This window comes from Amphiura filiformis, unplaced genomic scaffold, assembly GCF_039555335.1.
Source record: "Amphiura filiformis unplaced genomic scaffold, Afil_fr2py scaffold_21, whole genome shotgun sequence".
Classification (NCBI taxonomy): Eukaryota; Metazoa; Echinodermata; class Ophiuroidea; order Amphilepidida; family Amphiuridae; genus Amphiura; species Amphiura filiformis.
Genome location: NW_027305485.1, coordinates 446,654 through 470,020, shown reverse-complemented (window position 1 = coordinate 470,020; position 23,367 = coordinate 446,654). Strand labels below are relative to the sequence as shown.

Genomic DNA, 23,367 nt, shown 5'->3' with positions numbered 1-23,367 from the left:
GGTAATGTTGGGGATTGTAATGGCGAGTTCTGTCAGTGGTCTGCTGCTCCTGTTCTATCTGCTGTGGAAGGTCTGGATGGGAGATGTGAAGCATAGAAGAGAGAAGATGTGGTCACGGACGTGGGAGGCCAGGGTAGAAGGGAAGCTCAACTGGTTACAAGAGAGGCAACGGTCGGAGGAGAGGGAGAGAGTGGCTACTCTCAGCCGGATTAAGGTTTGCGATCGAAGGAGCCAGACTGTCAGTCCGACGCCGGGAGGTGCATCTGGGGCTAGTAGAGAGGTGTATGAGCTGAACCAAGGCCTGATTCGCCTGACCTGTCCGGGTGGGGTGACAGGGAAGAAAGTGAAGTTTCCCAAAGGAGTTGGACACTCCCATCCGCTGCCGGAGGTCGAGCCAGGAGAGTCTTCTAAAGCCGAGGCGGTAGGCCCAAGCCGGTCCCGACTGGTCCTGGAAGGCGAGGCAGAGTTTAAGGCCGGGTTGTCGGGGTTGGAGGAGAGTATAGTGGCGCTGAGAAATTTGTCTGGGGAGTTGGAGAAGAAGGGAGGTGCAGGAGTTTAGGAGGTATAAGGGGTGATAGGCTGGTCCTTTACCAGAGCGAGGGGACAAGCTCCCGCCACCGCCTTAGCCGTCTTTGTACTGCACCTTCTGCAGTACCCTTTATTATTTTGTTTTTCTTTCTGAGTGACGTTTGGTATTTGCAGTGGTTTCTTAATGTTATGAATCACAAGGAGGAGTGTTCAGAGCACTAGATTATTCCAAACTTATATGTATAGCCGCGGTGTTTGAGGATACTTACCGTGGTGGGACCACCAGACTTTCATTCCAGCAGAATGGAGATAACTGGGTAGAGTGACGGTTACCACCAAACCGTCTCTTCTTCCAATACCTTTCTAGCCGTAAATCAGCCAACCATTTCCCCACGACCATTACGTACATACTTCAGAAGATGGTAGCAGTTAGACATTCGAGTGGTTTTTGATGAAGGACAACCAGCATCGCAGATGTCAGAACTGACAGACTGATACAGACGATAACCATGAAGACCGCAGTGCAAGATTGAAGACTCAGGCCATTTCCATTTAGTTAGGAGTAGAGTAGTGTAGTACTAAGATAAGGCAGCATTTACCAATGCCATTTTTATTTTTTTTACGTCCATGTGCCAGGGACGGCACATTGTGGGAGGGGGGCTGTGAAACGGTATTGGTAAATCAAGCCAACACATAATATTATTTTTAGGTAATTCCCATTTCATTTTCCTATCCCCAAATCGCGTGTATCCCTTTAAATTGGATTTCTTGTAATTTTCAGTCAATCAATTATCTCTGTCAGCCAATTAGCGTACGTATCCAATCAATTAACCGTTCAGCCAATTAGCGCGCCGTACGTATCCAATCAATTATCTCCGTCAGCCAATTAGCGCGTCCGACATGCTAGCCGGCTGGGCGACCTCATGTCATTCTCATCCTTGCTGTCAGGTGAATATATACAGCTTTTCTTTGTCGTATTTTTAATATTCATTATTTTTAGAGTATTAAAATTGTTTTCGGAATTAAAGAGTTCCAAATTAAGTTAGGATATTGGTATAGAACGCGTGGAGGTGGTTTTGAGATCGTGGAATCAGTTTTTAAATGTGTTTTGGGCGATTTTCTTCATACGTAAGTTGGGTGATTTGGCTATGTTGTTTCGCACGTGTAAGCGGTGTGCATAGCGCTGCATCCAAATTTCTTGTCGTTCATGGTTTCAAATGCACCTCCAAATTCATGATTTCTCATTCTAGTATTTTATCATCATAGGTCCTAAACCAGACAGCATACCTTTGCCCTTACTATGGTGTGCAATTCAGCTTTCTAGGTAAAGTGGGAAGTGAGAAAGAGCTGAATTAGTTTGGTGTTGTGTATTATTTTATATTTGTAATTAAATATGGGTTCCATCATTGTGTGGGTGCTTACGTGCGAAGGTGATGGATGACCTTTCTTCGAGGTCATAGGTGCGTGTACAGCACGGGTACATTACTGGGAGTGCATATACAATGTACATGTGCTAATTGCATCAATACGGGGGTTCCCGTTTTATATTTTCGGATCTTAGATTTATTTAATTATTTTAGACGTGGCATGTTGTGCATAATTAAATAGGGATCATTATATTGTCGCGTTGTATTATTTTCGTTCGGAAAATAATACTCACACTCTCTTTCTCACATTTCACCAAATATTATGTGTTGCAATGTTGCCTGACCTTTGACATTATTCATGCTTATTATCTAATATACAGACATAGGCCTCAACCAAAAGTAGTCTTGTAACGAAATTACAATTTGTTTCAAATCATAGAGGCTTTAACATTTAGATTATAGTATTTATGTACAAGTCACACCCAAATGCTACTTCAAGATAATTAGGTTTTTATTAGGAGATTGTCACGTACAGGGCCTATAATCTTATTTAGGCCTATGTGTTGTGTGAAAAAGTATTTAAATATTCATATATCTTTTTATGTGAAGGTTTAGCGTTCCCGGAATTACGTGGTAAGTGATGGGCAGTATTTATTATTTATTTTATTGATTCCAACGGACTTGTGCATATGGTTGCTTTTTGTAGGATATACTTAGGCCTACAGGCCTGAGCGGGATTATCAACTAAGATGGAGAGTAGGGATTAACGCCGGCCCTGTGAGTTACCCGGGGTTAATCCTGAGTGGATTATCAACTAAGATGGAGAGTAGGGATTAACGCCGGCCCTGTGAGTTACCCGGGGTTAATCCTGAGTGGATTATCAACTAAGATGGAGAGTAGGGATTAACGCCGGCCCTGTGAGTTACCCGGGGTTAATCCTGAGTGGATTATCAACTAAGATGGAGAGTAGGGATTAACGCCGGCCCTGTGAGTTACCCGGGGTTAATCCTGAGTGGATTATCAACTAAGATGGAGAGTAGGGATTAACGCCGGCCCTGTGAGTTACCCGGGGTTAATCCTGAGTGGATTATCAACTAAGATGGAGAGTAGGGATTAACGCCGGCCCTGTGAGTTACCCGGGGTTAATCCTGAGTGGATTATCAACTAAGATGGAGAGTAGGGATTAACGCCGGCCCTGTGAGTTACCCGGTGTTAATCCTGAGTGGATTATCAACTAAGATGGAGAGTAGGGATTAACGCCGGCCCTGTGAGTTACCCGGGGTTAATCCTGAGTGGATTATCAACTAAGATGGAGAGTAGGGATTAACGCCGGCCCTGTGAGTTACCCGGGGTTAATCCTGAGTGGATTATCAACTAAGATGGAGAGTAGGGATTAACGCCGGCCCTGTGAGTTACCCGGTGTTAATCCTGAGCGGATTATCAACTAAGATGGAGAGTAGGGATTAACGCCGGCCCTGTGAGTTACCCGGGGTTAATCCTGAGTGGATTATCAACTAAGATGGAGAGTAGGGATTAACGCCGGCCCTGTGAGTTACCCGGGGTTAATCCTGAGTGGATTATCAACTAAGATGGAGAGTAGGGATTAACGCCGGCCCTGTGAGTTACCCGGGGTTAATCCTGAGTGGATTATCAACTAAGATGGAGAGTAGGGATTAACGCCGGCCCTGTGAGTTACCCGGGGTTAATCCTGAGAGGATTATCGACTACTATGGAGAAGTAGGGATTGGAGTAGTATTCCTTAGAGTTACGTCAACTAAGAGCTAAGTCTGAGGAGTATTGTGGCTTTGAGAGGATATCATTTTGGTGAGTTTTATATTGTATAAACAAGAGAGGATTTTATTTGGTGAGTCATGTTTATTTTTGTTATGTGGTAATAGGCACAGTCTGTTGGAATCATATTGTTTTATTATGTGTATAGTAGATTATGATGATACTTTACTAATACATGCTTGCATGTGTTCGTAAGTGTCATTACTATTAGCATGCGCTGAGCGGGGCTACTATGCCCAATTTTTCATTTAGTACCAAAATAACTTAGGTTTTTGTAGGCTTTTATAATGTTAAATTGTATTAACACATTTTTCCTATTGATTCTCATCTTTTGCTGCAGATGAGGGAGGGTGCTAGCTGGGTAGCATTGCAGAGGTAGTGGAAGTAGTAGGAAGCTAAAGTAGGGGTGTGACTTTCTTATTCATTCTCATCCTTGCTGTCAGTGGGTGGTAGCTGTGTAGTACTGCAGAGGTAGTGTAGGAGTAGGAAGTTAAAGTATAGGTTATGGGTGTGACTAAGTCTTGTATGCTGTAGTCTGGAGTTATGCAAATAAAATGTTGTTGAGGAATCGAGAGAATACTACGTGATGATTATTTAGATGTACTTCTGCTTGTGAAAAATATCGAAGGTGGGGTTCTGCCCCCACGACTTACCCTAGTCTCATGCAAAACTTTTCGTGTTCCTATTAAGGGACTGGTGTCAACCCGGCCACCTGACGTTCATATTCAAATTACAGCTAACCAGGTTTTCATTTAGATACACATTGAGACGTTCGTGCTCTCGTCACGGCAATCGGCCGTCCCGCCACAGTCTAAATGGCTTCAAATTTCTTTGTTTTTTCAAAATAAGTAACAAAATCAGTGATAAATGAAAGTTGCTGTTCAAATTGAACTTGTAAGGGTCCTTGGGTGACAGATCAAATGGAAAAATAGGGGGTCTTTGGGTGACAGAGCATGTGTTCGTAAAAAATATGGGGTCTTTGGGTGACAGCGATGCTGAAAAAGGGGGTCTTAACAGCCCTACATACGCGTCACCTCCCAAGTTGAGTGCCCCGGGAAGAAAGGCTCTACCATTGTCTACTATTAAAGCATATCTACACGGATTGTACGAATATTTTATCTCGGCACGTACGTGACAGTGAGACACGTTAAAATAGCCCCTGCTTCTACACCTTGAAGTTGAAAAAGATTTTTTAATAATTTTGTAAGGGTAAAAATGACCTGACAAAGTTACCCCGCCTTTCGCTGAATATGGGCAAGTTGTTTTTTTTTGTGACATTTGACACCTTGCAAAATTAATCAAACACACATCCTTGCTCACAAATATCGATTTTTATTTTTTTCTGAAAAAAATGTAACAAAATGCTGATTTTTGGTCAAAAATCCCGCTTTTTTCGTAAATTTCAAGGAAATTATATACACATGAGCGACTATTATTTCTTCCAAACATATTTCTTAACAAATTGACACCGAATATGACTAAAAACAATATTGCTGTACGAAAATATGACCATTTAAAAAAATATATTTGACCGACCAAAGTTACCCCGCTGACCGAAGTTACCCCATTTTACGGTACGGTATACTTTCGGGTCTATATTTTATAGTTCGGAGAGTTGCACTAAAAATTGCTAAAATTGACCCACTTGAGCATGGGCCAAACAACCGTGTCGACTGAGCCCCAGAAACAGGCACATAATAGATGATAATATCATAGTGCCAACTCAAGTAATAAAATATTCAGTCCTCCCCCTCCACTATTAGGGAAGCGTGCAAATTTCCCTGCTTGGGCTCAGCTTGGGCTGAGCTCGCATCACTTGATTAGGCATTTTAAGGTTTTATTATTCGGGGGTGGGAATCATTTTTTTTAAAACCAGGGGCAATCGGTGCCCCCCCCAAAAAAGCTGGTGCCCAGGGCACATGTCCATGATGTCCCCCCTGCAGTGAGTACCATTTCTAATGAATTACTCGGGCGGGCCACTCAACTTCGGAAGTGACGGTATATGTGCCTGTCATAGGCCCCTCATTTGAAGTCGACTATACCCGATGACCCCCTTTTTTAAAAAGTCATACCCGATGACCCTCTTTTTTTTTAGTTGCGGCTACCCAATGACCCCCTTTTGCGGCTACCCAATGCCCCCCTTTTTGTCTAGATTTTCTAGAATAGCATCTGTCATAAAATGCAACAAAATAATGCCAAAACTGTCAAATTTTGCTCCATTTTTTCAAAATTATGCCGAAACTTTTTTCTAACTATGACCCCTTTTTTTGAAATCTTATACTCAATGACCCCCTTTTTCAAAATATTATACCCAATGACCCCCTTTTTTATTTTGTTTGTACTCAATGACCCTCTTTTATAAAATAACGACGCCGTAGGCACATACTCGTCACTTCTACCAGAAAAATAGACATAGGCAGAGATCCGGGGGGTGGGAGGATAAATCCCCACCAGTATTTTGCTATAGGGGGGATGGTTCATACAATCATCCCCCATGTTGACACCTGTATGTTGGTTTCTGACCAAATCAACCTTATATTTTGTCCATTTTAGCCCCAAAAGTGCCCATTTTTGCGCGCTTCACACAAATTTATTCCACTTTTGCACCATATTTCATCAGTATAACTTCAGTATGGCAAAATTGTTTGTACCATAAACTTATTATGTTGCCAAAAGGTGCTGTTCTTCAAGAATTTTTTTCCAACCCCCCCCCCCCCCCTCCCCCCCCCAATGTCGAAACAGAATCTATGGCACTGAAATAGAGCCAAATGAAACATAGCTAAATCCCAAATCCAAATCATTTAGTAAGTTCTAACTGGCAATAAAATTCAAATTTTAATATTTTTTCAATTTGAGGGTAAATCATGGGCCAAAAACATGCACAATTTCAAAACTTGGCACAAGTCTAAGCAATCAACATCTTGAATACTTAATAGTATAGGCTAAGAGTTCGCTCATAATTTTAATATTTTATGTTACTTTTGATAACTGGTTATGAAAATGTTTTTTTTTCTCCAAAAATTGGAATGCATAACTTGACATTAGTCTTGTACAAGCCTTAGGGCTTGATTGTCACAGCAGTGGCGTAGCGTCATAGAGGCACTGGGGGAGGGGGCACGTGCCCCACATCAATCTGAAAATTTAAAAAATCCCATAGGAAAATTGCCAAATAATGGCTTGTGCCCCCCCAGGGCCGTAGCAAGGTTGTAAAATGTGGGGCCGCCATGACAAATGTGGGGCGGCCAAAATACAAATATATAACCAAATTGAAATAAAGATATAAAAGAAAAACATAACAAATTTCTCAAAAAGTGGGCGGCCATGGCATCCCGGCTGCCCGCTTACTACTGCCCTGCCCCCCCATCAGACCTGGTGCCCCCCAATCATGCCCCCCCCCCCAATGTGATGACCCACGCTACGCCACTGTGTCACAGCATGCAAAAAATACCTCAACACATGTTTTTTGGCCCTTATTTCCAAAAATTGACCAAATATTAAAATTTAGCTTTCATTGCCAGTTAGATCAGGATTTTGGCAAAACAGGATATTTTTTTAATCCAAAAATATTAGTGCTCTATTTTTCTGGAATATGGTGATATTCAGTTGATGAAGGCAAAAAAAAGTCTGTCTCATACACATCTATAGTAATAAAATAATGAGCTCTGTGTGTCTGTCTGTCCGGCTATGCGTTTCGCTGCGCTTCAACACATCTATCCGGTATAGATAGATATCGGGCATTCCATGTTTTATATTAGCCTACCTCCGTCAGGCCCTATCGCGGCGGCATCGTACTTTACCCACAATCCTGTTCGATTTTACCCATACCATAATCTATCAATTTTTTTTGTACTGCCCTACTTCTTGTTGTTAGAATTGCCAAGCAAATATCACAAAGAAACACAAAGACTCTGGTTTTTATTACAATAATTACATAATACTATTTTATTTGCCATCTTCACTTACATCTGACAGACACAATAGAGGCAAATCATTTCTTATAAAATTTATGACCAAATAGCAATATCCAAATATGAGAATTATATGATCCACAACTTTGAAGTCCCCCCAAACGCTTTTTGAAATAAATCAAAAACATATTTTACAAAATGTAAAAAAGGTAAAAGGTATGTGTAGCCTTATTTGTTGTAATATACATGGACCAATTTATAGCATCAAGCATCATTGCGTTCAGTCACAATGGTTCATTATGCTATTGTTACGGTGTATTTTCACAGGAAAGGTTTAGAAAAAAAATGGCAAAGTTATGTTGTGCCAGTGGGGCAGGTAAAGTTGAGCCAGTGTACAAAATACACTAAAATTTCAAAAAAAATGCCCCAAATACCATTATATATTTTTATGTTTATTTACATTTTTCAAGTAAACGTTTGGTTGCTGTAGCTCAACTTATCCCACTCTACCTTTTTGCATTTCGTAAAATATATTTTCGATTTAAAGCGTTTGGGGGAACTTTTAGGTTGTGGATCCTATAATAGCTCAACTTAATCGCATTTCACATTGTTATGTTTTCAAAATGACAAAGTACACTGACAAATAGTAGAAAATTCACAATCTTTTGTCTAAAACACCCAATAATAAATAGAACAAACATTGTTTAGGCCGTATAAAATTAATGTTTTGGTTCTCGTCCAGAGGATTTTCATGAATTGATGAGGAGGGAGGTGTTTTTTTTTTTTTTTTTTTCAATGTAAAATTAGCATTGTCAGTAGTTTTCGGTCTTCTCCAACAGTGCTCGAGGAAGCGATGAGGCCTTTTTTTTTTTTCAAATGTGAGATTCTGAGGATAAACCCCTAGAGTACCACAAAAAGACTTGGAAGTGATGCTTGTTCTCTAATAAACTTATTTATATGTATGAAGATTTCATAAATCATTCCAAAGTCTAAAAAAATTGAAAAATCTAAAAAAAATTAAAAAAATCTGACAAATCCCAGAAATTGAGGAGGAGGGGCGAGAACCAAAATATTAATTTTACACGGCCTTAATTCTCATTAATAATATTTTAAACTGATGAATATAGTTCACTTTTTTATTCTAGTCTGATAAAAATGTTCATGAGTTATAACAAAACAAAGACCAAATACATATCACTTTATAATGTAAGTTCAAAACTTCATTACAACAATAATTGTTTTAGCCAAAGTTTATTCAGATTTGTATTCAGTTTTATGTCCTTTTTGAGAAATTGTTTAAAATACATAAAAAGGGAACATGTTATGAAAGTACAAACTGAAGGTATCAAAAAACAAGAGATAAAAGCATGTGAAGCAGCCTCTTTATATGCTGTGAAGGAATACCTCTTGTATTTCAGTCACTTTTGTTGAACATAGTGGGCCTATCTGTAGCCATTTTTAGAGTGTAAAAATAATCCCAAGCACATGTGTGCTGCAGCAATCAAAAGAGGGGTGGGGGGGGGGCTTTGCAGGTAAAGACAATTTTGAGCTCAGTATTTCTGCTTTGCAAGCATTTTGCAAACTTTAAAACAACACTTCATTTGCTAAAATTAATTAAGGCATTCATATTTTACAAGTGAAATGCATCCCAAATTCTTATTATTTACTATTTTAACCTTATCTTGAGAAGCATTTTGCCACAAAGTCCCTCCTTTTGATATGCTACTGCATTACATTTACTTTATCAAAGGCCCCATAAAATACACAAGTGTTTGTACCACAAGGTGGGGGGGAGGGGGTGTTTGTTTCTTTCTGAAATATGAAATCTTAAAAAGGTTTTTTAAACAGTTTCTTCACACACACTTCAAAAACTGTTTTAAACGTGATGAATTAAACATGGTACATTCAGTGGAGAAATAGTAACATGTATTAAGCTAATTAGGCGAATACATGTGTTGGCAACAATCTTTAAAAATTTGAAATCCAACCAAACAACCTACCCTGTTTTCCACAGCGAGGGTTAAGGTAGGTAATTATTTTTTTGCTTCTTTAGCTGTTCAGTATTTTACTAGGCACTTTTCTGTTCTAACCAATGAGCTAGAACCATAGAGTACCGACTCCGCCATGTTTTTGTGTTGCTCATTTACAGCAAAATATTGCACCTCCGTTCTGTCTACATAGGGTCCCCGTGCATCATTTTTGGACAAAGGTGCTAGCCGGGTTAGAATTAATCGTTCGAGTCTCCTTTATCTGGTAACTTTGCCATGCACCCAGCAAACTTCCATTCAACTGCATTGTTTGCATTCCGCATATAATGCATTGTGCCAAAAATGAATGTCTGGTGTGTAATTCTTGGTAACGCTCCCATGATTACTGACGCAAATTATCGTTTAATTACAGGCTCTCCCCGGAAAACACCGCAGGTACACTCTTTGACTACCATGAGCAACACAAAAAAATGACTAATACACACAGGGCAAATTTGAGTCAGTACTCTTTGGCTATATTCTCTTTGGGTTGAACTCAACCAAAGAATGCTTTGTAGTTTGGCTCCAAAACTGAGTACTAAATAAATAGTTTGAGCAGCTTTCTAAACTATTTCCCATCATAAGATCCAGATTGTCAAGCTTAAAAGGGCAAGCAATTTCTGCTTATTAAAAACAAATAAACAACTTGAAGGTGCAATAACTGAGTGACCGGGAATATTTTCAAGACTGGCTTGTGTGGCGAGTGAGCGGAATCAAACTGGCGGCTGAGGTGACTATCTTGAACATAATAATTTTCCACCAAAATGAAGTAGGGCCATCTGAATTCCAAGAGCTATTCCAGTTGAAATCCATACACCCCCTATGGAAGACATGACCTTAATATCCCACCCAGGGGGTGTAGATTTCAAATGGAATCATCCATCTGGTAATCCCATTTGAAATTTACACTCCCTGTGTGGAGGATTAAGGTCATGCCTTACATAGGGGGGTATAATGGATTTCAACTGGAATAGGTCAATGGTCCAAAATTCTGGAACACACTGGACTCACAATTCCCATATTTTAAATGCCCAATTTCCAATACCCAAGATCCCTTATATTTCAGAATTGAGAGCACACCACATTAAGACATGACCAAATGCAGCAACTGAGATTTAACATAATTATATAGATTGGTTTTTTTTAAACTGTGCACCACTTTTTACCACTTTACATTATCACACATACAATTAACATGTAATGTGGATTAATTATAAGCCACAATCCCTAGTTTGATATTCAATAAACCAGCAAATTTACATTTTCTATAAAAAGCACTTGAATTTTAGCGTTGTTTCTGTCATAAATTTGCATGTCTATCTGAATAATAGAAAATAGTACATGTATTACAAATGACCTTTTGTTTACTATATACACATTGTCATTGGGCAAAATCACATAATATATTGACACAATTTATTTACATACTGTACACACATGATAATTTACCCAAGATATCTTGAACAGTTGGATCTATATACATCAAATGCTTACAATTGACCCTTCGCACAGATCCGCCACCTTACTAACAAATCGAGGTCAACTATGCGAACGAAAAAGTACATTTTTGTTTTGTCACGCTTTTCTTGCACGCATTTCTGAACATTTCTTTACAAAGCGTACTTGGTTATCAAATAAGGATGCAAATTCATGCAAGTAACTATTGCTCAGGGCGCAATCATTTTAGCAAACACAAGGTATAAGGGTTTTGGGATTATGATGAAATATCAGCATCCAATTCAGGAAAAGGAAAAAAAAGGTAAAATCAGGAATCAGGAATTTCCATTAAAAAAGCACTTAAATCCCTGATTAAACATGCTAGTAGAACCTCATTGAGAGATGCCTGTGCAAAGGGTCAATTGGCTTTGATGAGATTTAACAACACATTAATTTAACAACACATCAATCAAGTGGTGAACCAGCTCGGACATGTTACAACTTGTTTCTGCTTCCCTTAATAAGGTATTCATATGATAAAAGCAAAACTGTACTCAAGCTGTCTTTTTTTTAGTGTTTTGAGTCTTAAATTGAGTATCGTACTGAGCAGGTACAGCCTCATTGGCAGGGACAGGCGATTTGCGCGGAAAAAAATAGCAAATTGCGCGGAACTTTTTTTTTCAGTGCAAATCATGTATCCCTAATTGCGCGGAATTGCGCGGAAAGAAAGTTCCGCGCAAATCGCTTGTCCCTGCTCATTGGCCATATCCACTGTGATATAGAGTGTATTCAATAAACCCAGGCAGAACGAGAGTTGCTAAGTAACCGCTATCCGAACCATAAACACATGCATGATCAGACAACGAGTGTTCAATTTCCCCATAGCTTCCCACGTTGTACACACGTCAGTCGAATTTGGTGGTGCTGGTTTGTTAGCATCGTTCACTTTGTGTTGAACATTGCATGTGGGCCTCACTGTAATAACATAAAGATCACTGTGATATCATTTCAAGAGGTCACTTTCCCGATTAAGCTCAACAGCCTATGTGGAGGAATTTTATGCAGGAGCAATCACATCAATGATGTAGTAATGAATACCCTCTATAGCTGCACCTTGACAGAACTTTCAGTTATGCCCTTTTGATATGTAGGCAGTTGAAGACATGCCCTAGTTGTTGGTCATAGAATTGGGCAAGTCTGTACAAACCTATTTATTTTATTTGTGTAGAATAGACTAGTACATAATATGTTGAACATCGGACATTGCAAGGCAACAATATAAAAGCTGGTGTAGGTCAGCGGTTCACATCCTTTTTGGAATGCAACCACATTGGGCTATGCCAGTTGCAATCCGTACATCCCCTATGCAAGACATGAACTTTATCTTCCGCACAGGGAGTGTGAATTTCAAATGGGGTTACCTGAATGGGTGACTCCATTTGAGATCTACACCCCTGTGTGGGATATTAAGGTCATGTCTCCCATAGGTGGTGTATGGATTTCAACTGCAATAGTCCAAATATTCTGCAAAGCTGGACTCCTCATAAATCCCATGTCAAAATAGGTCCTGAATCGCCTCCATGTTTGGAAGTCCTGTGTAGGTTATTTGAAGTTATAGTACTGTATCAGGTTGAAGCAAGCCGATGTTTTGTCAGCCAATGCTTGATTAATCCTGATGATTATACTAATTCATTCATTTATTCTGGATAATTATGCAAATCTAATCAACCAGTCTGGATAAGTATGCAAATTCAATCACCTAGTCTAGATAATTAGCAAATTTCATCACCTTATCTGGGTAATTATGCAAATTTAAACATCAACTCTAGAAATTTATGCAAATTTTATCAACCAGTCTGGATAATTTTGCGAATTTAATCATCTAGACCAGATAATTATGCAAATTAGATCACCTTGTGTAGGTAATTATGTTCAAAATTTTTTATTTTACACATTGCTATTAATATACTTGACAAGAGAACTTCAAATTTCTGAGGCTTATGCCCTATACCATGGTCACACCATAGAGGACAAATCTTCACTCATAACATACACAGGTTTGCATGACTATAGGACACTAAAACGCAATATTTGGTTTTGATCAATATTCTGTCAAATACCATCACAGCCAAATTGGGAAAATTCAAAATTGCATTGCTTGCGAATAAATAATTTTGCACTAGCAGTAAAATGTACATTTTTCTACATAATTGAAAAAATAACAATTTCAGATGTCAAGCTAACAGTAACAATACATCTTATTCAGTTTCAAGGCTGGGAGTTTTGAGTAATTTTGTGCCCGAATAGCTTATGTCGTTTTTGGGCGGGTACCCGACTACCCAAGTAATAAATATCACCAGGGATCGAGTCAAAGTGGAGTGCAAAATTTGCACCCAATTTTTTTTTAATGGTCTCAAAACAGTTACGTGTGTGTGTGTAGCAATTATATTTATTGAAAATATTACCTACAAAATAGTTAATATACACAAGTTGAACATAGCTTTGTTCGATAATGAACTATGGCCTCTTTTAATTGGATTTTGTGGCTAGGGACCAATTATTTATCAACTCAGGGTGCCATTGAACTTTTCAGGCCAACTAGGCTAGGGCAAGGCTTGTAAATATATAAAATATTGACCTTTGGGTAACTGCACCAGAAATTCCAACCCATGGGCAGGGTTGCCAAATTTTTTTAGCCCAAATCGTAGGTCAAGTTTGTCTATGGGACAGGAAACTATTGGAGTTACAAGAGTCCAATGTTGAAAAGTCGCCCAATTTTTTTTCGTAACCGTTCCTTTATATGGGACAGGAAATTGTTACAAGTCGCGGGGAAAATCTTCAAAAGTCGCCCAAATCACAGGGATTGGCAACCCTGCCCATGGGTGGGTATCCAAAAAGCTTGCCCAAAAACCCCAACCTTGTTCAATTTTCACCTGGTTGTCTAGACAGTTGGTTCCGATTTTGCCCAACGATACACCTTGAATCTGAATTCTTGACGAAACAAAAGAGTTGTAATGTTTTTAATATTATGCTACATGTACCTACACACTATTTTCTTGTCCACACATCTACAGCAAATAAGGATGTACAATATAAACACAGCAACCTACTGACCAAACCCTGGTAACTGGCCATGAATCAGCAGATCACTGTACTTTTTACAAAGAAAGGCATGATAGTAGGGAATGCAGAGGAGGAAACATGCTTTTGTGCTTTTGCAGTCATTCATCTTCAAAAATTACAGAGTGGGAAATATATACACATTGCAAAACACACCTCTCTCAATTCAAACACAACAAACACACTTTAAATGTGCATACATGAACACATTTACATACATGTTTTACAAACAATTTAATCCCAGATTCCAGAAAAATTCAGCACTCATTTTTTGGAATTACACAAATATTACCTTGTTTTCCAAATGAAACACAGTTGATTAGAACAACTCAAGTTGGTTTTTTTAAACTTCCGTGGTCGTGCCTGTGCGTATCGCGTACACGAGCGTAAATGCAAAAGCAATAACAATCACGCTGATTGGCTGATCAACGCACTTGACAACAAGCCGGCTGACCCATTGGTCTTCGGGCGCGGTAGCGTAGTAGGCGACCACGCGATCGCAATTCACCAGCGCGTACCCGGACCACGGAAGTTTAAAAAAAACAACTTTAAAGCATAAGGATTTAGCTCTATCTCATTTGGCAAAACATAAGATTTTTTACGTCAAAAATTTTAGCGCTGCATTTTTCTGGATGGAAGAGGTACCCATCCATACTCAATATAAGTTTCTATCTATGTGTTCAACAGATTACAGCGAAATCATCCACAAATGACATGCTTTATCCGGTTGTACAATGGTAGATAACCTACATGGTATGATATCTAAATTGTCTTAAGAATGCAATAAATGTTGCAGTTGGCGTAAAGAAATCACTTAACAATAGTACTGCATTCTGCCGACAAAATACTTTGTAATACGCGTAAATATAATCACATATGTACACCTACATTCGTACACACAAACACTTGCATTCAAAAAATAAAACTACTAATAAAATTGTGACACATCAAATTAAAAGGTACCTTATGGGTCTCTTTAAAAGTCAGGCATGAGACTGCACTTTCCTAAAAAAAACTGAAAAAACTGAAAATGCGCGTGAAATTGGGCAAAAAGTACCAAAAACAGGCTGAAATTAAATAAAGTTGCGGAAATTTTGACTATAAAAAAAACTGAATTCAGTTTTTAAACTGAAAATTCTCATGCCTGAAAAGTATTGAGCTTTTATCTTTACTTGAAAGAATAAAGACCAAGTTTTAAAATGATACATTGGTTTATAAATTTAATGTGATACTTTTGAAAATATGAATAAAAGTGTTTAACATTTTTTTTCTTATTTTGTTTATATTTGGCAAGTTTATATTACCTATATCTTAATACAGGTTTGTCTAACTTAAGGGACCTTTTGATATGATGCATCACAATTGAATAGCTAATATATCTATGTACATATGCTCGAATCAAGCATAATAATAGCCCTGTATATCTCTCCTTGGAATATTAGGATCTCCGTCTGTAGGCGACTGTAATGAATCTGGTTTGGACCTAATATCTGACGATTCTGAGTCTTCTATTAATGGTGCTCTATCTTGTTCTTCATATGCCTTGGCTTTATTTACTCCAGGACCTGGCAGGTGCAAAATAAGACAAGGGTAATTGAGTTACAATTGAAAAGCATCAAACTACTATTGGAGTATTTTTAGACATTTCAAAGGCTTTTGATACTATAGATCATAACATATTAGCCCATAAATGTTGTTTAGCTTCTCAATTTGAGGTAATACTTATTTTAAAAGTATCACCTCAAAGTAATAGATTTTATGGCGTACTACACACTTTCCTACAAGTGAATTGAGTTGCAATCTATCGGTTGCATTTAAGAAGGTCAGAAGTAAATAGTACAAAAAAAAAGCTATTCTTCCGCACAAAACCAGAATTTTACTCATGATTGACTGTTAAGTCTATCGTGTCCTCAAAGGAAGTGAGGATCAACCATCATTCTGAAGATGTCTATTGACCATCATGATAGATGAAACTGTCAAAAAATAAATGAGCAAATAACATGGGGGCGCTAGACTGAGCTAGTTTTAGAAGCACTCATCACCCAGTGGGTAAATTAATTCAGCGATTATGTTATTCATGAAACCAACTACAGGTAAATTAAGTAATTCTTTGCCAAGCTCGAATGTATCTGTTGCATCCATGTAGCGTATTAAATACGCAAGGCACGTGCATGCTTTCTTCTGTACCACGCTATGTACAAGTGTGTTTATCCCGGAGCTACTAGCATTCTGATTGTTCGAACTTGGCCAAGAATTACTTAATTTACCTGTAGTGATCTAAATTAAGCTTACCTATAAAACTCAGCAATACTGGTAGAAATACAAGCCCATGCAGCGCCCCAAAGAAGACAATGCCAAGATACATTCTAAAGTAGAATACTTGGAAGAGTTGAGACTTGGAAAATGCTAAGACAATGATGCCAGTTATTTTGGTGAATGTGATGCCACTTAAAACCTGTATAGAGCAAGAATGACAGGAAGAACAATAATAATAATAAGTAACGGATTGTAGACTAAGAGCATTTGTCGGTACGCTCTTTTGGTCTCCCATATGTGACAATCCAAACTCTTATTTTGAACCCTGATTACTATACCATTTTGCGCACACATAGTTCAATTCAATTCAGTTTTATTTCATCAAATTCCATCCATACAAATAATTACAATATAAAAAAGCTTTTACAAACATCGTACAAAATGGTGAAAATGATGAGGATGCCACTGAACGCAGAGTGTGTTGTTGTTGTGGCACCCTTTACAAAAAAAGTTAGTATTAAATAATATTTGATAAACAAAATTATTGAAGATTAATAAATACATTTGTAAGATGCACATATCAGGACTACGCCATCATAAAATCCTTTTTCTTGGCTAAACCCCCGGGCCCCCCAGGGAGGGGGATAAAAATGATAGGCAATGATTTCATTGAATGCTTTAATACAGCAGTGTACTTACAGAGCTTCCCATGTGTGTGATGGCATCTTTGGCTCGCTCTACTCTAGTGTTTTTGGTACTGACAGCAAAGGCACGTGCTATATGGGAGCAGAATTCAACAGATATACCGACAGACTGCAAAGAAAGAAAAAGCAAAAAATTGTGTTAGGTTTTATTTCATTATTAATGTTTAATTTTCTTTTTATATAAAAACTAAACATACCATTCACAGCTAAGAGAATTACTCTTCAAAGCGGCGTTTACAAGATGATAGAAATCTAATACTTTTTATGTACAAGCACTACTTTTGATTCCTGGTAAATTATGCCTTGATTATGTCTTGTGATGTTCACAAAGTTGGCAACCTACGGAGCAGTTACCCTGTACACAACACCTGTACATGGTTTGACCTGCCATGCCAATGAGATGCACGGAATATGGTAATCCTACTGTTCTCCGCAGAGTACCATTGCAATTGCCTACTTTACAGTGTAAAAACAACCAGGCCTCATCCGGTTCATATGATACTACCCGGCTTGTCCAACAAATGGTATTCCATAGCATAGAACCCTACTGCCCTATTCACGCAGTACATAAGCAGTACACAAGCTACATTGGCAAAAAAGGGCCAAGGAGCTTTGACAGCCCCCCCCCCCCCCACCACCCCAACATTTTGTGAAAGTGCAATTCCATTTCACGCTATGACAATTTCAAGCATCTGTGCCTATTTCTAAAATGTCGCCAGTTACAAAGTTTACAGCCAACTTCACTAACCGCTAAATACGCATATTCGTCCATTTTCAACTTTGTAAGAGCCCAAACATGCGCAAAATGTCAACTTTTACAGGCCTTACAGACGCACCCAATCAAGAAACTCACCATGATTAGATTGACTAATGAGATAGCATTAAGCATGATCCCCCATAGGTACATAAGCCCAATAAGATCCAAGGTGATCATAGCTATGGTACCGACGATGAAGACGGACGTGAAGAAGTCAAACGCTAACAACACAAAGGAGATGAGGAAGATGGCTCCCAATGCGATGCCAAGATTCATCACTGAGTCCCTCACTATTGTTGTGTACTGCTCATAATATACATAGAATAAACTGAATTGGAAAGAGAACAAGTGAGAAATAATATTATACACACATTAAATAAATAAAATTCTTTTTAGGGTTAGCATATTTGTCCGACATTTTAGTGTTCATCTTTCCATTGCAACAACTTTTCACCCTCTGCTGCAATTTTCTGTGTTAATTATTCGCGTTGTTGGGGCTTTTCTACATTTTTTGTCCACTGTGACACACTTTGGTCACAGAAAAAGGCAAAACACAAGAAACACATCAAACTAGATACTGCTATAAAATTGGATCGATTGAGCCCATATTTATTGGTCGAGCTATGAGTTTTAAAATATTGGACAAGACGTAGACCAATAAATATTGGATGGAAAGCATCCAATTTTATCATTATTATGTTTTGGATCCAATATTTTCACACACTTGGATTCATCAAAACATAATAATGGTCGTGTATAACGGTGGCAGTGCTCAATGTACCACGTTCACACATGCACCAGTGCATGCAACATTGCCTGTGCATGTGAAATTTCCTCTCTGCATGTACTTTTTACAGCCTTCTTTTAGGAATAAAGCTTATTTGTGTATATTCGTTTGATTTTCTAAATAGACCCCTGAACGGTGGCTATTGTAGGATTTTTCAATTTCCTAACAGTATTTTCTCATTAAATGCATTTATTACAAAAACAATATTAACCATTATTACTGTTGGTAACTTGAGCATTGACACTTTTTCTTTCAATTTGCATTCTAAAGTATTTGAGCAAAATCATTTTACTCTTTTTTGCAGAGTTTTTGTTTACAGTGCTACCTGCTTTACATAAATTTCAGGCAAAAACCAAGCTTACACAAAAAATGGGCTATTCCTGTTTTAATTTCATACACCCCATATAGAAGACATGATCTTCATCTCCAACACAGGGAGTGTGAATTTTAAATGTGGTTACCTGAATGGGTGACTCCATCTGAAATCTACACTCCCTGTGTGGGAGATTAAGGCAATGTCTTCCATAGGGGGTGTATGGATTTCAACTGGAATAGCTCAATTAGCTTCACACATTGATTTAAGCTTTACCTGTATGTGAAGACATTAAATTCTTCATCAAGTTGTGTTGTACCAGTGATCATACTGGATATGTTATGGCTAACTTTACGTCCTTGCTCCAACGCTGCGATGTAATCTGAGGAATTCTTCAGTACAGTGTGGTATGTCATGAAGTATGTTGCTGTGAATCAAAGTAGCAAAAAACATGTAGGAGATTATTAATGACTTTGCGAAATAGAAAATATTCTGGATAAATTACATTAGCTTCTTGGCATGTATCAGTAAGGGCCACAGAGACCTTGGTACGGTGCATAAAGCTATGGTAAATCTGCTATCTTGGCAAGACTCTGAACCGGTAATCCAGCGATTGGGGTTCAATCCCCGCTAAGTCCTGATTTTTTCTCTCTCAAAATTTTCATATGTCAGCTTGCTTGAGCCAAAAAAACGTCATTTAAACAGGGGTGTGAGTGCCTCTATTGAAGAAAGAGGAACTTTGTTCAAAAAGAGAGGAAAAGCACTGAAATATGCTCAAAATGGGCTGAAAATGAAATAAAAAGCTAACATTTTGCCTCAAAGAAATTGCCAAAAAAAAGAGGAATTCAGCTTAAAAGAGGAGATTTCACACCCCTGTTTAAAGCACAATTTCTCGGCCTTGCAAGTTAAGTTAATTTCCGATCCTCGCATATGTTGATTGTGTCTCACATCGTCTTACGCCCTGCTGGGTTGGAACATATAGGCTGCCTCCTTCTTCATTAATTAATATTATAATTGGCCGACACAGTGAGAGAGTTATCATGTGGATTTGAGTTGAGATTGCCCGAGTACCAACTACGAACTCGGGTAGTGAAGTGGTTTTAAAATATTCTGGACTGGTAATCCGGCGACCGGTTCAATCCCCGCTGAGTCCTAATTTTTTCTCTCAAATTTTCATATCTGTTTATTCAAGCCCAAAAAAACGTCATCTTGGTTTATCATGCACAGAGACCAAAATAGTGCCAGAATACATCTGCAAAAGCCTGAAATGACAATTTGTGTGTGCTATTGGAACAATGAATTATACGTTGAATGCAAACAATCATGCACTTAAAATCAATGTTTTGTTGGATGCATGGTGAAGTAATTCTGAAGTACAAAAGTTTGCCTTCCACTAGCAACAAATAAACAAATAGGAATCCACACTCTTTGGTTAGAATTTTTTTCTTTAACCCCATATGAGAACTACCTGCTGATTGGCCAAAATGAATATTGTGTCCAATTTTGAACCAAACAAGAAGGGTATTAATAAGATCATCTACAAATGCAAGTTTGACCATAAATAGTTTAAAGCCTAGTCATAATTGGCCATTGCAATGAGCATTTCAAGTTATCAACCAATCAGAAATGCTGTTAGATGACCAGTAGTGTCCAGGGGATTAACAAAAGACAATCATCAGGGCAGTTATATTCACTCATGAAAGTTCCTGATTAAACAAAAAAAACATCTCCAATGACCAGAAAGATAGATATTTTCTGACATTGACAATGCATAAAATTTATACCGAAACATGGTACTTTACACCTAAAAGAAACATAAGTATATAGCAAACACATTACAATTATTTGATGAACAAGTCTTACCTCCCACTTTAGTTTTGTTTTCATTTGTAAATGTGACTGCACTTCCATATGCTGCATGGCCTCTGCAATTAAAGAAAAAAAAACAATTCCACCTATTTTAAAACGTGCTGCAAGTGATCTCCTTGGTCAAAATTTAACAGGGGTAACGACAACAAAGCGGTTCTCGAACTTCAAGTCTCGACTACTTTCGCGACTGCCTGCTTATGCTATACACTTTGGCAACAGAAGTGTTATTGACAGTATGAAAAAAGTGTAGAGTTAATTATAATTTTCTGGAAATCTTACGTTATCAATGACCGTATTCAATATAGGTCACGCCAAAAAAAGTATGTGTGAAAATAAAATTTGTGAAAAAACGGGGAAAAACTGTTTTATAAACTCAATGATCATACTAATAATTCCTACATGAAGATTTTCTAATAAAATATGACCCATTTTAGGTTTTCAAACAAAAAATAAGCTATGAAGTTGTTCTCTCACCCTTTACTGCACTGTATCCCTGGATTATCCTCCAGGAAAAATGGCAAAAATTCTTCAAATTCCTCAGGTGTTGGTCTGTCATACTTCTCTTCGGATGGCCTACAGGCTGAGCAGGAATCATTCTGGACAGTAGCCGGACAGAATTCTTGAGTATTGTTGTAGATTCGACAGCATGTTATACCACCTCCTGGGGTGGCCCAGTCAAAGAAGTCGTCTATCCATGAGGAAGCTGGATGAGCTACTCTTGTACTGGGAAAGTTAGAAAAAAAGAAGTTTTCTCATTCAATATTTAAATCTGGAGCTAAAAGTCTAGCTATTTTAGGTGTGAACCTGAACCTACCACCTTCAGAACTGTATTTCACAAACTGTGCAGCATATGGATATTTTAGTAATCACAAACACTGAACAGATCATGATGGTCTCATGATTACTTCTGGCATAACATCTGAAATTGATGTGCTTCTGACACAGAATTACAGAAGAACCGGGACTCCCTATACCGCCACGTACAAATTGCGACGTCAGCTATGGGGAGTTTCTGTGTTTTTTTAAAATTTAAATCTTGCAGACGGTGCACGGAAACGAACGAAAACAATTCTGTGTGTCAAATTACGCTTAGTATGCGATGTCGCACTTGCATGACAACGAATTCCTCGAGAGCATTCTCGAGAAACCGAATACCCCCAATTTTTCCTCCATGCCGGTATTAAGATTGCGGTCGAGTCCAGGTTCTCATTCTCTAATTCTGTGGTTTCTGACATAATAGTATGTTACTACTGAAAACTTTTACTGTATCAGACAGGTAGACCTGTTATCCAGCTTAATAAAAACTGCCTTTACTATTATTATTCAACAGGATACCAAAACTTGCCCTATGATGGCCACAAGTATCCTAGGTTTTAGAGAGCATAATGTGTACAGGCGAGTTGTTGGCAGAACGGCAAACTGTGTTTTGCCAAAGTAAAAATGTGCTAATACTCCTCCTTGTGTACTTACTATGGAGCTAATTGTGCAGCATGATAAATCTGAGATGAAAGGGAGTCAACATTACACCCTGCCCCTCCACAAATCATGTTCTGTTCCGATTCCACGGTGTAATCATAACCGTCCCGCACCACAAAGTAAACAGGTGGTCCCACATTCAGATATGTTGACAGATTGTTGAAGTAATTGATCATGTACGAATCCTGTTGTTAAGAACAATATGATAATAAGAAGCACATCTTGAGAAACAAGACATTGCACACATACAATATTTTAATTTGTAACGGGCCTTTTACCTATACTGGTTCCGCTTCAAGTAAATCGCACAGAGTGTGTAGAAAGGCATTTGTATAGGCACACTTGCAGCGCAACTGTGAAAAGCATATTTGACATCACTACCAAACTTGAGGTGAACCACAGTATAGTCAAGTACCCTGTTATTATAATGTTTATCAAAACCAGTTCATTTCTTCCATAATTGGCTGCTTTAGGCACACTTATCATGGCTATAGATGCTATCAACTAAATTTATTTTAGTTTTTGCATTTAATTTGTCATTATTGTACCCATATAGTTAAACTATAACTAAAGCGTGCCATAACATCATGCTGTACGTTTAGTATGATCCCCATCCACTCCATCACAATTTATAATTAATCACTATTTGTATCGTATCTTATTTGTAATGTTTGATACCGGATGAAATAAAACCCGATACTGATATAAAATTGGACGGATTGAGTGTGATACCTGAATTTATCGGTCGAGCTAGAGTTTTCAAATATCATGCGAGACGAAGTCGAGCGTGATATTTGAAAACTCTAGCGAGACTGATAAATTCAGGTATCATGCTAAATTATCCGTCAATTTTATCATTATTATGTCTTCAGAATCTTTTTTTGGTCAAAAACATGATTTTTAGTAAAAAAAACATGATTTTTGGTCAAAAATGTGATTTTTGGCCAAAAATGCGACTCTTGGTCAAAAATGATTCTTGACATGATTTTTAGTCAAAAATATGATTTTTGGTCAAAAATGTGATATT

The 23,367-nt window shown here is 38.2% G+C and overlaps 1 protein-coding gene across 1 annotated transcript in view; it reads right to left on the bottom strand.

The window, feature by feature from the left end:
• Window positions 1-15,327: 15,327 nt before the first annotated feature.
• LOC140143351 (NPC intracellular cholesterol transporter 1-like) overlaps window positions 15,328-23,367 on the bottom strand; it is a 35,076-nt gene continuing 27,036 nt past the window's right edge. The window contains exons 12-19 of the mRNA XM_072165209.1: window positions 22,335-22,525; window positions 21,339-21,587; window positions 20,859-20,920; window positions 19,272-19,422; window positions 17,992-18,223; window positions 17,134-17,247; window positions 16,471-16,633; window positions 15,328-15,743 (exon numbers count right to left, since the gene is read on the bottom strand). Of these exons, the coding sequence (XP_072021310.1) occupies window positions 15,577-15,743; window positions 16,471-16,633; window positions 17,134-17,247; window positions 17,992-18,223; window positions 19,272-19,422; window positions 20,859-20,920; window positions 21,339-21,587; window positions 22,335-22,525 (1,329 nt within the window). The 3' untranslated portion in view covers window positions 15,328-15,576. The remainder of the gene's footprint in view (window positions 15,744-16,470; window positions 16,634-17,133; window positions 17,248-17,991; window positions 18,224-19,271; window positions 19,423-20,858; window positions 20,921-21,338; window positions 21,588-22,334; window positions 22,526-23,367) is intronic.